A 15603-nucleotide genomic window follows, 5' to 3' on the forward strand; every position below is an offset into this window, starting at 1 on the left:
CTATTGTATAATGGTTTTCTCTTATCTCTTGGTTTTACTGGTTTGTATTCCTTTGTATTCCCACTTTAATAAGCTCGTCTCTTCTATAGAACTACTTAATCTAATTGTTGCCTTCGTTTTACCTTTATAATTCCGTAATCCAATTGAATTACTTAATCAATACTATGTGAATTGATTGTTTATATATTGCAGTTCTCTAATGTTAACAAGTAGGCCATTTGTTTCTTTTATTCACCTCTAATATTAGTTTGCACGTAATACCTGGAAGCTGCCGAATATCCCTGCGAATATAAATGAGTATCCAACAGCTCGGATCCAATATTAATTCGTATGTATCTTTTTGTAATAAGATTTCACCTTCGGACTACTGTTCTCATCTTGGGTGTTATTTTCACAAATGTTTCGGTTGTGTAACCTCTGACCTTCTTCAGGCGTATCTTGTGGGATTCTCGAATTCTTCTGTAGAACTGGAAAATCTGTTTCGAACGGAAACCTTTATTTAATCTACGGAGGTGGAATGCCATTTTTTATATCAGCCATGACTTTGTAGAATTCCTAAGTAATTCACAATTGTATTTTGAGAGTTCCCCGCGTTGAGGGTTCAAACTTCCAAAATGTAACTTCCAACTGAATTTTACTAAATATGTTATAAACTATGCTACAATTCCTTGCAACTTTCATATTTGTACTCGGTCGTATTCGGGTAAATGTGCTTAAATTTACTTGCGAATTAAGTCTTTTCAACTAATCAACACGAAGTGATTTAAATACTTTCGATAATACAATTCAAACTGGAAATTAATACACGATTTGAACTTTACTTTTACCTCTTTTCAGTGTGTTTAAGATTTGCTGAGAAACGTCAGGTCGTTGTCTTTTGCGATGGAATTCTTATAGATAACAAATAATAAAGCCAACACCTTAAATTTTCGTCTAGCCAAAATATTTTTAAACAACACTAGGAAAGACTAATTTTCTTGACATTCGAGTAGTAAAGATATGTATTTAATACATAAAGCAAAAATGCTTTTATGCGTCTACCTGTTCAAACATCAGTTATCAATAGTAGGCCATGAGGCAAAACAAATGCTATGTGTGGAATAAGTAAAACTTTTTAATATTTCAGCCTTATTTTCAAATAACTAAAAGAATTTTTCTATTGTAATAATATATAAAATTGAGTTAAGTTATTTTTTATTTTAACCCGTGTGTTTATGTAATGCAGTAAACTATGTTTTAAATCTGTAAAGAAATCTTTAAAGGAAAAATACTTACACTATTTACTTAATAAATGAAGAGAATAAGGGGGTTAATATCTGTATCGAGTTTTATAGCTATGTTCAACATAGCTGATACAGAGCAAAGCTCGGTAATACACATTGTATATATATATATATATATATATATATATATATATATATATATATATATATATATATATATATAGTGCATTATGTATTAAGCTGTTTCAATTGTTGATGTTATTATTTCACAAATATTCGAAAACAAAAGTGATTATTTAGTTTGCGGAGTTAGATATAGCCAAGGAAAATGACAAATTGAAAAAACAAACGAAAAAAAAAAACGAGACGCGCACAAAACTTTACAGTTTGTGATATTTTTTATTTAAATCCACCCCGTTGACTAAATATTTGCTTATGTAGTAATATTACTTGCACAAATATAGCATCAGAAATAAAGAAGCTTAATGCCCAACATACTGTATACTGTTGGAAATTAATTACGAATATTAAAGCGGAGATAGAGGGAGAGATGGGGGCAGGCGACAGACATTAAACATTAGAAGAGACCCATGTTTTAAAATGAACGGATGATCATAATATCTATCGGAATATCACACGGAAACCTGTCTATTGAGAATCTATGTTTAACGCAGAGCCGTTATAGCACAAGTGTAAAGCTAGTTTTACTATATAGTTAATTGTTTTTCTCAAGTGTAGACCACAATTAAAAGAGATAAAAATAAAACATTTCCAATCGGAAATGAGCAATTTGACCGTCATATTTTTTCAGCAAATGTACAATCTAATAATGAAATAATTGAAAAGAACGATTTAATGAGAAATTCAAGCGGCGAAATACTTTGCTCTAGGCAATTCATAAAAGAGAATATTTAAAAATAAGTTAAGATGTATTAGTTGTAGGAATTTTTTAAAATATCAAGTATAGCTACGTACATAGTTTGTCGTAAAGACAGAAGCAAATACAACACATCTTTATAGAAAAAATATGTCTTTCTTTCTTAGCTGTTTTGCACATTTTAGAAGTGGAGTTATTTTGAATATCAGAAACGACTTCGTAATTAGACATCTTAAAGGCTATGTAAATAAAATCATGTCGTCGGCTTATTATGCTGGATTGTAGATCTCACTGGTTTTGTTTTCTCCTTTCTCGCATTCTGGGATTGTATGGCTTGCGTCTCTGAATTTCTTATTATTGATTATCCTATCAATTTTTAACCCAGCAACCTTAAATATTTGAGAACGTATTAAAATGTACTTCAGTGAGTTTTCAATTTCATAGAAATGAGCATACTTATTATTTTCTCAATTTAACATTTCTGAGTAAGTGTACCTTATACATTGTGATCTTTTAAATATAACGACGGAGGCATGAAGGTTAGAAACATAGAATATGTACTTTAATACCGTTAGTCTAACTAAGCCTCTTTCCTTTCGCAATTACAAGAAGTCTTCTCCGCTCCTCACATTCATATTCACAGGCACTGGGGACATTGTAAAGGCTGCTACAATGAACGTGGATTCCCTCAAACGTGCTAGAAAATTACCCATACCTGAGAATATCCTGTATTTCTACAATGCCTGCATTTTTCCATGCATAAAGCATTGTTGTCACATATGGGCTGGTGCATCCACCATTAGATAGGGTCTGAAACCGTCTCCAATCTAATAGACCTAGCACTATCAACCAAGCTCCAACCTCTACCCCACTGTTGCAATGCTGCATCCTTGTGCTTTGGCGAGGTGTTTCGAGTTTTTAATACTGGAACCCCCGTCCCATTGATGCAATGTTGTATCCCTGTGCTTATGTTACAAGTATTTTAATAAACTGTGCCCTAATTTATTCAGTTTAAGAATAAGTTTGAATGTAATGCCATTTCTAAATTTTCTTAATGTAATGTAAACACAAATCTCAATCATCTGCGCACGTAGTTCCCTGTAAACTTAGCCCTAAATAGTTAGCCCCCTAGGTCCAAGTGACAATACACCTTATTTAAAGTGAACAAAAGTAAAAAAAAAACAACATTCAATTAATGGGCTTCATGTTTTGTCTCAAATAATTTCTATAAATAAATAAATTCAATTTGCATTCCTTAACTGATCATTCAAATAAGTTATGGTATGTTTGCCTTACTGGATTCTATGACAAGAATTTCATTTGCCAGTGGAGTATCCAGCTTCGTGCTGTTACTTGTCGTAACACCATTTGGAGAAGGTGCAGTATTCCTCAAAAAAAACTATTATAAACTAGCCATACCGAGCGGATACTAATGTGACCGTGAATGCTATGTAATTTTAAATATTTAGTCAGGGTTTACTTCTCGTGAAAAGTATCCTCATGCCAGGTTGTCCTGACAAACCCATGTACAGAGAGACCTTAGACACTAAGGATAGTGTCTAGTATGCAATCAAGTTCTCTCCAGTAGGCATTCTAATTTCATCGAGTACGCATTCAAGCACTCTCAAGTAGATATTCAAGTTCTCCTAAGTAGGCAATCAAGTTCTCTCCTTTAAGTTATGAATGTCGGACGATATGATCATAGAAATGTTGTGAACATGAAAACTGATTAAGCTATTACTTCTAGATATCTTCACTTAAATGAGCTATCCGGATAACATTCCTGTAATTGATTTGTTGATTTAATATTAACAGGTGAAAAAAAAGTGCAGTCTCGTGACTGAGTTAATGTATCAGAAATAATCTATTTGATTTCATAGGCTCTTTAAAATGCTTTCGTTTCTTTTACATTTGGTTGTGTGTTCTATTTTTTGCTGCGATGCCTCTGCGTGGCAGACACTATAAATCCAAATAAACACAAACGTTAAGAAAGAAATTAAAAGCCTCGTGGCGCTAACTCATAAAAACCAATAATAACAACAACAAAAAAAAAACATTAAGACATTTGAACAAAAGCATAAGGAAAACAAAACAAAAACTCTAATAGAATTAAAGGTTCTTCTAGAAGAAAGATTACATTTTTCTGATGATTGGTACATTTATGATCTATCTTGTTTCGTTGATTTTCAAGGTTATATATCATTTTCTTCTTGCAATACTTTCGTGGTTAATTTCTAATGTCTACAATTCAGTAAACTTTGCGCAGGATAAAGTCATAAGCGACGCAAACAAAGAATATAAATCGTATTAATATTAAAATCAACGCATATTAAAATACGTGCATGCATGACTTCATGGGTATATAGGAATGAACAGACACTCTGGCAATCTCAACGTATCAATCACACTATTTTACAAGTTCATGTACAAATATAAAATCGAATGTATATATATATGTATATATATATGTATGTATATGTATATATATGTATGTATATATGTATGTATATGTATGTATATATATATATGTATATATGTATGTATATATATATATATATATATATATGTATGTATGTAAGCCGTGGTGAAGGCAACCTTTCTAGAAGAAGCAAATCTCTGATTTAAAAAACCATAAAGCGGGAGACCAGTACCCGCATTAAGCTGGTCTGCAGTTTAACTTGTTGCTGGCTATCTTGCTTTTGCTTGTTGCTGGATCTCAACATTTTGAACCGAGAGAGAGAAACTCAGCTGTCGTACAAAGCTAAGACTCTGTAACATCATTTTTGTATAGATACTCCCTCAGGCATTTGGGCTCATGGATTTTAAATGTCTGAGGGAGTGGCACTCGTCTGACAAGACGTTGCAATCATCATATATATATATGTATGTATATATATGTATATATATGTATGTATATATATATATATCTATGTATATATATATGCATATATATATGTATATATATATATGTATATATATGTATGTATATATATATGTATGTATATATGTATGCATATATATGTATGTATGTATATATATATATGTATGCATATATATGTATGTATATATGTATGCATATATATGCATGTATATATATGCATGTATATATATGAATGTATATATATATATATGTATATATATATGTATGTATATGTGTGTGTGTATAAATGTATGTATAAGATAACGGAAAAAAATAAAAATAACAGCTTTTCGAAGTTGTTAATATTGCTAAAAAAACGCCAAAAAACGGAAATTTGTTATAGAAAAATGCATAACGATGTAATATGTTAAATTCAGATAGAAACAAAATTTAAATAGAAACAGAATAACGCATAAATAATAGTGAGATGCTATCTTGACAAGGCTGGCTACACTCGGTAACTCTGACAACACTAATTAGTCGTAGACGACGAAACATCTATCACTTGATGACTACGCGTACACACACATGATGCTCACATATACACATTCACAAACTTATATATATATATATATATATATATACATATATACATACATATATATTGTGTGTGTATATGTAGAAATATAATATAATTCGTTCATTAATGAGGAAATGCTTAATATACCATTTCTCATGCCATCTTTTGTAAACACCTTTGCAGATTAGATTGAATGACACTAGTATTACAGTGATTAAAAACATCTAAATAATGTAACCGGCTCGTTATCAAGTTGCATATCAGGCGACCTGTAACCTCTTAGTTGACTTCGTGCAAAATCATAATCTGCCGATCCAGTATTGACTCCCACCTGAACTCTTCTGCCCTGCTCCGTGGATATTAGCAAGCGGTTACTTCGTGGAAATTCCCCCCGGGTGGTGCTACGACAAAGTGCGTCGTTGACGATTTAAACCATGAGTTAATCGCGAAAGCTATCGAAAGTGAAATGATACGGACTGAGGCTCAAAGGTCACCATTTTTCTGTTAATAGAGAACATGATGCGGCAAATATTTACTTTTCACTTAAAAGTACAAGGCTTATGATAAACAAATTCAAATAAAATCAGTAGAATCGCGTAATTTGAGAATTGTAAACTGTAAGTTTATGTTCCATTATTAGCACTACTAATAGTAGTATTGATATTTAATGATGTTGTATATGTTTCAGATGCTTCAGGTCAAAGTTCATATAATTCTAGCAAAATGTTCTCGAGTCTATAAGAAACTGATAGACAAATGATAAAAATTAAACAAAGATTTATATAATGTTGCATTTTTAAAAATGTACTCTCTTATCTTAATATGTCAGTAAAGTGTCACATCACTATTTCTAATTTTTGTTTTGTATAGTCGAGGCACCTTTGGCATTTGTTGTGTTCTTAAAGTACATTTGCACGTGTGTATTGCTTACTTACCATAGTGCTGGACATTTATTGCGTACACATAGTAACTACGAGCATTTATTTTCCATCGTAAGATTTTTGTATGCTTATAGTACCCGTGGAAATTATCTGTATGCTTATAGTGCCCGTGGAAATTATCTGTATGCTTATAGTACCCGTGGAAATTATCTGTATGCTTATAGTGCCCGTGGAAATTATCTGTATGCTTATAGTACCCGTGGAAATTATCTGTATGCTTATAGTGCCCGTGGAAATTATCTGTATGCTTATAGTACCCGTGGAAATTATCTGTATGCTTATAGTGCCCGTGGAAATTATCTGTATGCTTATAGTACCCGTGGAAATTATCTGTATGCTTATAGTGCCCGTGGAAATTATCTGTATGCTTATAGTACCCGTGGAAATTATCTGTATGCTTATAGTGCCCGTGGAAATTATCTGTATGCTTACGCTACATGCGGACTTGTTAAAGACATTTTACTTACGCAACCTAAGAATTATTTTTATATATCTTTTATTTCTTCTGTCTGTGTTACAATTCAACTCGATTTGCATACCTGTTTATTTGTCTGCTATTTATTACCTGTAAATAGCAGAGACAACAATACACATAAAAAGGACACATATTAATAGCAATTAACAACATTCACGTTTCACACAGGATAAAAATCTTGCTTTATTTCTCCATGTCGTACGCATTTTTTAAACTCATACTTTCTCATAGAAAGGCAAGTATTCTAGTGTTTAATTATAAGCACATTTGTTATCTGATTTCGGATCTCTTTTCAATTCATAATTGGTTCAAAACTTATAAAATTAAGTCCAAACAAATGGAAATCAGAATGGAGCCAGATCTGACTTCTAAGAGGTAATCCATTAGTTAATAAATCCCAGGCTAGAAATATAGATAGCGCCACTAATAAAATTTAATGTGAGTTTTAACCTTCAAATGTTACGTGTCAAAATGTGAGTCTAATCGGATTATTAGTTCACAAATCAGTTGTGTAAGTGAAGCTACTTTTGCAAATTTTTATAATAATGGACAAATCTGGATCTAGTTTGTTGATAAAGCATTACTTTTTGATGGGAAATATACTTAACAATCGATGAAACATAGTTCAAATAGTTCACTTTGGGAGTCAAATCGGGAATCAGCCGAGCGAACAGCAACAGTTGAACGCAGGCAAAGCGACCAAAAACGCAAACATCAGATGACAAAGTTTTGCCTTCTGTATTTTGGGGTGTACAGGATATTTTGTTCAGTCTATCAACTACTTTGAGAAAGGGAAAATCATACATATTGAAGGAGGAAATCGATAAAAAAACAGCCATAAATTAAGAAGAAAAATATCCTTTTATGAAAACAATGATATGTGCAATGAATCGACCGCAATTGTGGTTAAACTACATGGATTCCTTCTGCACCCATCCTATTCTCAAAATCTACGCCTTAGCCACTTTTGACTTTTGCCAGACCAGCCCAAATGTTTAATAGAAAGAGATTTGGCTCAAAGAACGGGTGATATTGAAAACTGAGATCATTTTGAGTCTAAATATAAACTATTCTACAAGAAGGTAAAGAATTGCTAAAGAAACGTTGCAGTCAGCAAACTATAAGGAGCCTATGTTTATGAATAAAGTCAATTTTTGCATTATTTTATTTGCAATAATTTTTAATAGCCGCAAACAAGTATTTTCGTGAATTTAAAGATAATATTTATTATAAACGAATTTCAAATAATGCAAATTAAGCAAATTAACAACAAATGCAAATTATGAATGTATGAATGATAATTCTGAAAAAGAAAATATATTTTGCTTTTTCCAACTACCTAATGTATTAAGTAATTCTCATATAATAGGTCTGTTTAGTAGAATCACCTATAATAGTGTTAACCGATCATTGTTATTAAAGTCAGTCGGTTCTAAACAGTCTATTAAATATAATAAAACTATTATTTCCATTTTTCGAAAATCTTAGCAATAACTCTTTGAAATATTGCGATAACTTGTAATAGTGGTAATAACATTTCTGCTATCTTTCAAAACCTATTAGATACGTATTTTATAAGCGATTATTGAATATTGGAAAGAATGAAATAGAAATGGCCTTTTGATTCTAAATCTCTTTCCTCATATGAGACATGGGCTTTTTTTTAACCTCAGGCGACAAAAATTGAGAAGCGTCTAACAGAAAACGTCAAGTTGCACATTTTAAAGACAAATTCTTTTACATGATAATTTCATTGAACACAAAACAAAACATTGCCGCTAAGTAAACGGATTAACAAAACAAAGTGCAAGTATCACCACAAATGTTAAAAGGTTATGAAAAAGCATCAACCACAAGTTCAAACATTAAAACATAGCGATCAAACAGTCAAGTTGACTTGGCTGGCTTAAATAATCAGATTCAGCAAGTCACCAAAATACGCCCGCGAGTACAAATCCGTCCAAGATTAGGTTTTATTCTGGTTCCTGGTTTAAAATAAAAATAACAAAAATAATAAGACGGCGGTATTTGAACACCGTAAAAAAACATTAATTGATCTGTTCTGTATAATGAACCATGATAATTGTGAGTTAAATGCCATGAATACAAATTATTTAGTCGTTCTTTGACAAACAAATGCAACTTCATCAATAATAAATATTAATACATTGTATGAAGCTAAACATTTTCTTGCAGTTTCACTCTATTACAATTCCTCAAACTATCGAACTGATAGCTAACGTTTGGTATTACTTGATAAACGAATCCGGAAAATTATTAATATTCATAAATGTAAATCAATAGTGTTAAATATGAAAAATTGTCCACAGAACAGGATGAGTTTTCATCACGTATTTCGTAAAACCGGAGGTATCCATGAAAGATCAAAAGAATTCATAGCTTCAATTAAAATTTTTATATATATTATATAAGTATGTATGTATATATATATATGCATGTATATACATAAATATAAATATATACATGTATTCAAAATGTTTTAAATAATAATAATAATAATAATAATAATAATAATAATAATAATAATAGAATAACAATAACAAAGACTTTCGCTGGCGAGGACTACTATTGAGCGTAACAAGTTATACATTTCTTTTGAAATTTTCATCTCTATTTTTCTCATTATGTACTGAATATTTATTAATGAAACCTATATGAAATATGTTCCTTATTAATTTTTTAAGATTTTCTATTCTGAAATAAGTTTTAAAAAATTTAATCTAAAAATGTTATTTTAAAGTTTTTGTTTAAAAAATTTTTTTTCTCATTATTCAGACCTGTATTACAAAGAGGGGGTTGCAAAAAATGTGTTGTAGTGAGAGGAGAAATACAAACTGAAGCAGAGATAATATTCAGACATGTAATAATACAAAGAGGGAGTTGCAAAAAGAAGTTGTGGTGTGAGGAAAAATACAAACTGAAATAGAGAGAAGGAGAGTTTTAAAATATAATCTAAAAAGGATAAGATACAAGTTAGAAAAGCATTTCATCCAAGGCATGAAAGTTGTTAAACAAAGTGTTTTTACTATATGCTTAAAATATAAAGGTACAAGATTCAATTTGAAATTTATTTATCTTCAAAGGGCACTTTTATAAATTTTACAAAGTCAGGTATAAAAATTTAATTTTAATTGAATCAAAAAATTACCTTGGATTTATTTTATGTAATGTACATTTTGGTGCAATTTAAAAACATCTTTCATTTAGCAATTAATGATATAGATATAAAATTGTCAATGATATATATACAGGAGCTCGACAATATTTTTCGGACACTTTGAAAAGTATATATATATATATATATATATATATATATATATTACAAAATAAGTGTTAAAATTTACAAAAATATAATGTTCCCATATTACGTACCGTTTTACCTAGAATATATATTCCAATATTGATAACGATCCATTCATTAAATTAATTTTTTTTTATAAATATATTACTTACTGTAACTCAAACTTTAATGTAGAGCAATTCTTTTAGTATTTTTGTATCTAAGTCATTTCTATAGTTTTTAGGGCGGACACTTCTTTAGATAGGCGCTGTGGGCATTCGTTATACAATCATTGGGAACTGTGGTCAGAAATACATCTAGAATGAGGCATGCTGATCTTGCTGGTCTGGGAAACGTGTCGGAAATGTAACCGTCTGTAATAGGGAATGAGATATAGAGAAGCTATGTGTTGTGCTACCAGCTACGTCTGTGTAAGTAGAGAATCCAAGTCAGTAACTGTCGCGGACATTGAAGTCACCAAATACATTTACTTGTGCGCTAGTATCAAGGGAGAGTGCGATATCTATGCTGTCAGAGACTTTGTTTATTAGGGTACAGTCCTGAGTTGAGGGTGAGCGGTAGACAAAATACAAGTAGCTAATATTATGTCGCATGTTTAGTCTGAAGCACATAAAGGGCTGATCTTCTTATTCTAATTTTGTTTCTCTTTAAGGGGGGGTTACGAATAGGATGGAAAATTTTACAAAAGAAATGTCGTGCTTGTTTTTTTTTCGGACTACTGAGAATATATGCTTCCGAATGTGTAACTATCGTTTCACAAAAATAAATGAAAACGAATATATGACAACGTTTATGCTAAGCATATATATATGTGTGTGTGTGTGTGTATGTATATATTTTTGCATGTTTGTTAATATTGACTTTTAGCTGCTTTGATTCCTTTTGAATATAATCCAAAACAAAAGTTACTTCTATTAACCTCCATATGGTCTGTTATCTATTTTAATCATAAATGGGGGCGATGGACATCACGGCCAACTTTAAACATAACGAATTAGCTTTCCTTCCGTTTTGAAAGTTTCAAGTATTTTATTATTTTTATTTGCCTTCTTCTCAAGAAATTAGACACGGGGCCAAGTACTTGTTTAATGATCGCGTTTCTGCGAAATAAGTTGGATTCACACTTGCCATTTCAGATTTAAGTCCGCTTCGTTAAATACTTAGCAACCAACCCCATAATGTTTTATTACTATGACCCGATCAGGCGTAGCGTAGCTAGTATGGTCTCAAATACTATTTTACCAATATTTGAAGGTGATTGGAGACAGACATTTCTCGAGGATATTGCGAAGATATTGCGTTTGAATATATAATAAGTCAATTAGCAGATCGCGGCATTCATTTAGTCATATGCTACTGGGATTTGGAATTGTGATACGTTGTCGAGAGGAGGCATCAGCTGGTTCGTACTTGGTGCTCGCTCAAATCCTATGCAACGGGGACTTGTTACTGTCAAGGTACTTATGATACCAGTTAAGGCACACATTAGCTGCTCTACTCAATATGTTAGAATGCTGTGAGGCAACATCCTCAAACACACGGACTAGCTGCCGTCTCGGTGCCCAACAATCTAACGCGGGAAAAGATAATCTAATTATCTTCAGCAACCAATCATTACTAATCGGATCGCTCATCTCAGAAATATACACACACGCTGGGAATCTGATAAAAAGAGAGTCTGAATTAGCGCCGGAGAACCGGCATTGACACCTGTAATGTACAAACAGGAAACACCAAATCATAAATAAACTGTTAAACCTCAATGTTATGTTATGATGGTGGAACTGAAAATTTATGGAGAAAATGAGATAACGCTAACGAATATTCTTAGCATAAGCCTATTCAATCTGCTCATTTTGTTTTAGCTTGGTATGAGGCATCCTACTGGATGCTATACATTCACTCACTATCTTATACATTCCAACCTACAGATCTTTTTTCAAGATTGTGCCCGTTCCTGTAAGTGCCATTTTTGTATCTGTCTTGCACTGAGTTCACTGGGGATATTTCCCAGGTAGTTTTAAAATGTTTTTTTTTTCATGAGCCCGGTTACTCCTATAATTATTGGAATGATAGAGATTTTTCTAAGATTCCAGTTTATTTTCATGTCGTACATAAAACCCTTGTACTTCATTATTTTCTCTCTCTTCCCCCCTCTCTCTCTTTCTCTCTCTCTCTCTCTCTCTCTCTCTCTCCCTACGAAGGTTGCTTCTTTATCCTTCTTGTTTCATATCACTGTCAGGTTTAATAACTCCGTTTTCCAGATATGTAGCTATAGGGATTGCATAGTCATAGTGTATGGTTTATGACTTACTTCCAACTGTTCTCTCTGTTATAAATTCTCAAGACTTAATGCAACATTCGATATTCAACTTTTTACACACTCAATTTTTTCGCATTTTATAGCAGCCGTTCCTAAGCAGAACCTTACACCTGCAGAGCCTTAAATCCGCGCGTTTAACGATGTAAATGTTATTTCCAACTTAAACTTGACCAACCAGCAAAACTGCGATTCGAAACTCAAAGAAGACGCATTGCAAGTCTCTCTATATTCTATCATGTCTATGAAAGGTACTCGAATGAGATCCAGTATTTACATCATCTTTGCAAGACATTAACAACGATAAGTTATCCTTCTACCACAACAGCAACAACAAAAATACTTTGCTTTCTCCCTCCATGTCTAGCATTAGACGGAATTTCCATGGAATAACTTTGTAAGTGATTCCCACTCGTGTAGTACATTGCCGCAGGACGGATTGCTTACCGATTACAACTTTCATCGCTTTCAAATCTAATATCACTATTTTTTGTCAATATTTGCAGTGATGTATGGACGCATCTCAGTGTTTATATTTCAAAGTAAACCGTGACAGACCAACGAAAATGCTATTTCAAATTTAAGCGTGAGGATAAACTGACATTTAAGCGTGTATAAACAGACAAATTTTGCAGTGATGTATGGACGCATTTTAATATTATAATTCCAAGTTAATCGTGACAGACCAAGAAAACTGCTGTTTTTCATTATATGAACTGTACTTAAGCGTAACAGACGAACTAATGGACAGAAACTCTCAAAGAGATGGTTGTACGCATTTACAACTAGATGTACCTATCTGGTTTTGTCCAAGAGTCGTTTTATTTTAGCTTTTAAATTCCACATTGCCTTCCTCCTCAATTGAGTTTTTTTTTTTCTTACTTGATTTCTTGTAAAGAAATATTTTCATTTTCGGATAATTCAAAGACTCTTCAAGTTATTTGTGACGGACAAAATAGCGGACACAACTTATTTCTATTTTTACTTCTATTTACCTCCAAATAAGGCGTATTGCAACCGATGCGTAAGGGGCTACTATAATATGAGGCCACATTTATGGGGATCAACGTGGATAGTGAGTTGGACAACAGGATACTTGCTCGCATTATATTAAAATTTGGGCATGTTAGTGTGGTCGGTGAAGCAAGGAGTATGGAACAAGGAATGAATTCCACGATAATTGGTCCAATGAAAAAGCTATTTGATTAGAAAATGGTCAGTATTTAGTAACTTTTAGAGTGGAATGGTGGGAATTTTCTGCTATTCATTTGGTTCAGAGATATACAGTATTAAATGTCATCATCACAATTAAGTTTCATTTCCACATCTGGATACGGCTGAGTTCCACTTCCAAATCAAACCCATAGGGCCTGTCTGTAATGGTGTAAAACGATCGAATATCTTTTACTGGCTCCATACAGTGGCATGGTTGTACGCGAGGTCAGTTTATCGTAGCAATCTAACTCTCTGAAAAGGGAAACATTGATTTGTTTCGTCTCTATTCACTCAGATGACTGACAATAAACCAATTCCGAAAGAAGCGGTTGGGAAAAAGTATATTGCTGCCTCTGAAAAGAGTTAATGCCTGGGAGGATGATCATATTCCAGCCATAAACTATTCTCTTACATAAACAAGCGTTGTTTTCACTGTTAATTTTCATAATATTCTTCATTATTCAACTAACAACTGTTATCCTCGACTGGCCTTGAATCTTGATAAATGTTGACTCATGAGGCCAGGTAATTTTGGAAAGGGGAATGAGAGTATTTGCCTTTGTTTTTAGGTAAAATATGATTTGCTACTTGTGGCAACAAAAATATTATAAAAATTTTCCCACAGAAAAGAACTATTAGTTTGATATTAATTTTACATTAATTTTATTTATTTTTCAGATGATGTCATCGCACGCATCAATGATGAAGAAACTCAAGTGAAGAATCTCATAGAGAATTTGGATGCTTAAAAGAAACAAAGGGAAATAACCATTCAATATACAACTATTATCGCCAGCGATTATCTGCCTTGGATAAGTGAATCTTGTTGAACTATTGTGAAATCCGAAACAGAAAGAAAGGAAACGGCGGAGCAGATTAAAGCTGACCGAATAAAAAAAAATTAAGAGAAAAAAAAAAAATTAAATTAAAAAAAAAAAAACGCGCGAGAATATAATAAAGCCAGATAAAATTCTTCCAAATAGATAGGGATTGAATCGGTGAACGAAAGAATGATATGAATAAAAGAGAAACAGGAAAGAGAGAGAAAAAGAAAAGAAAGAAACGAAAATGGTGAGACTGTAGTGTGAAAGAGATAGAGAGGAATATTCTAGTATGGCAGAAAGAATAAAAGTGAAATACGAGTTAATAAATCAATCTTTTTTCTTCTTGTACTATTTTTTATTATTCTATACTTGTTCGAGTATTATATGTAACTCTTTCCGTAATAACATTACCTAAAATAATGCTTTTTAAAAAGACAGACACGCAAACATAAAGATACACTCATGTATAAAATCGTATCTTAACTTTCTTATTAATTATATCCTGTGAATAAATTTCTCAGAAAAAAAAGAATCACATTTTGTTTTATTATTTATGTCCGCTTTCCAGGTGTTTCTTATAAAAGTTCTCAATATATTTGTATCTTTAGAATTGGTACGAAATACATTCACCGGTGAAAGCGCCTGGGTAAGGGCCGCTTGTGTACGAGTGATGTAGGTGCGAAGTGAAAATAATGAATAATAAAATATTAACTTTTTTAACAAACACAGTGTCTGAAGGAATAAAACAGAAAAAAAGATCTTTGTTGAATTAAATAAGTTACTTCTCAGTGGAAGTTCTTTTTACGTGGTATACTTTTCTCAAACGCCATAATAGTCATTACAACAATATGTCTGCCAGTGGGTCGTTATCTCCTGGTCTTTAACAACACCGGTCTCAATACGTTATCGGTCAATGCTCTTAGCTCTTCGAATAATAAAATAAATAAATAAATAAGACATCTTCCA

At 32.2% G+C, this 15603-nt stretch overlaps 1 protein-coding gene across 2 annotated transcripts in view; it reads left to right on the forward strand.

Moving 5' to 3' along the window:
* Window positions 1-15169, forward strand: part of LOC145245251 (uncharacterized) — a 260099-nt gene extending 244930 nt beyond the window's left edge. For both annotated transcript variants that reach the window (XM_080107156.1, XM_080107155.1), the window contains exon 9: window positions 14492-15169. In XM_080107156.1, coding sequence (XP_079963282.1) covers window positions 14492-14562 — 71 coding nt within the window. In that variant the 3' untranslated portion in view covers window positions 14563-15169. The remainder of the gene's footprint in view (window positions 1-14491) is intronic.
* Window positions 15170-15603: the final 434 nt, after the last annotated feature.

The sequence above is a fragment of the Euprymna scolopes genome, chromosome 1 (assembly GCF_053919585.1).
Source record: "Euprymna scolopes isolate OS-2025 chromosome 1, ASM5391958v1, whole genome shotgun sequence".
Lineage (NCBI taxonomy): Eukaryota > Metazoa > Mollusca > Cephalopoda > Sepiida > Sepiolidae > Euprymna > Euprymna scolopes.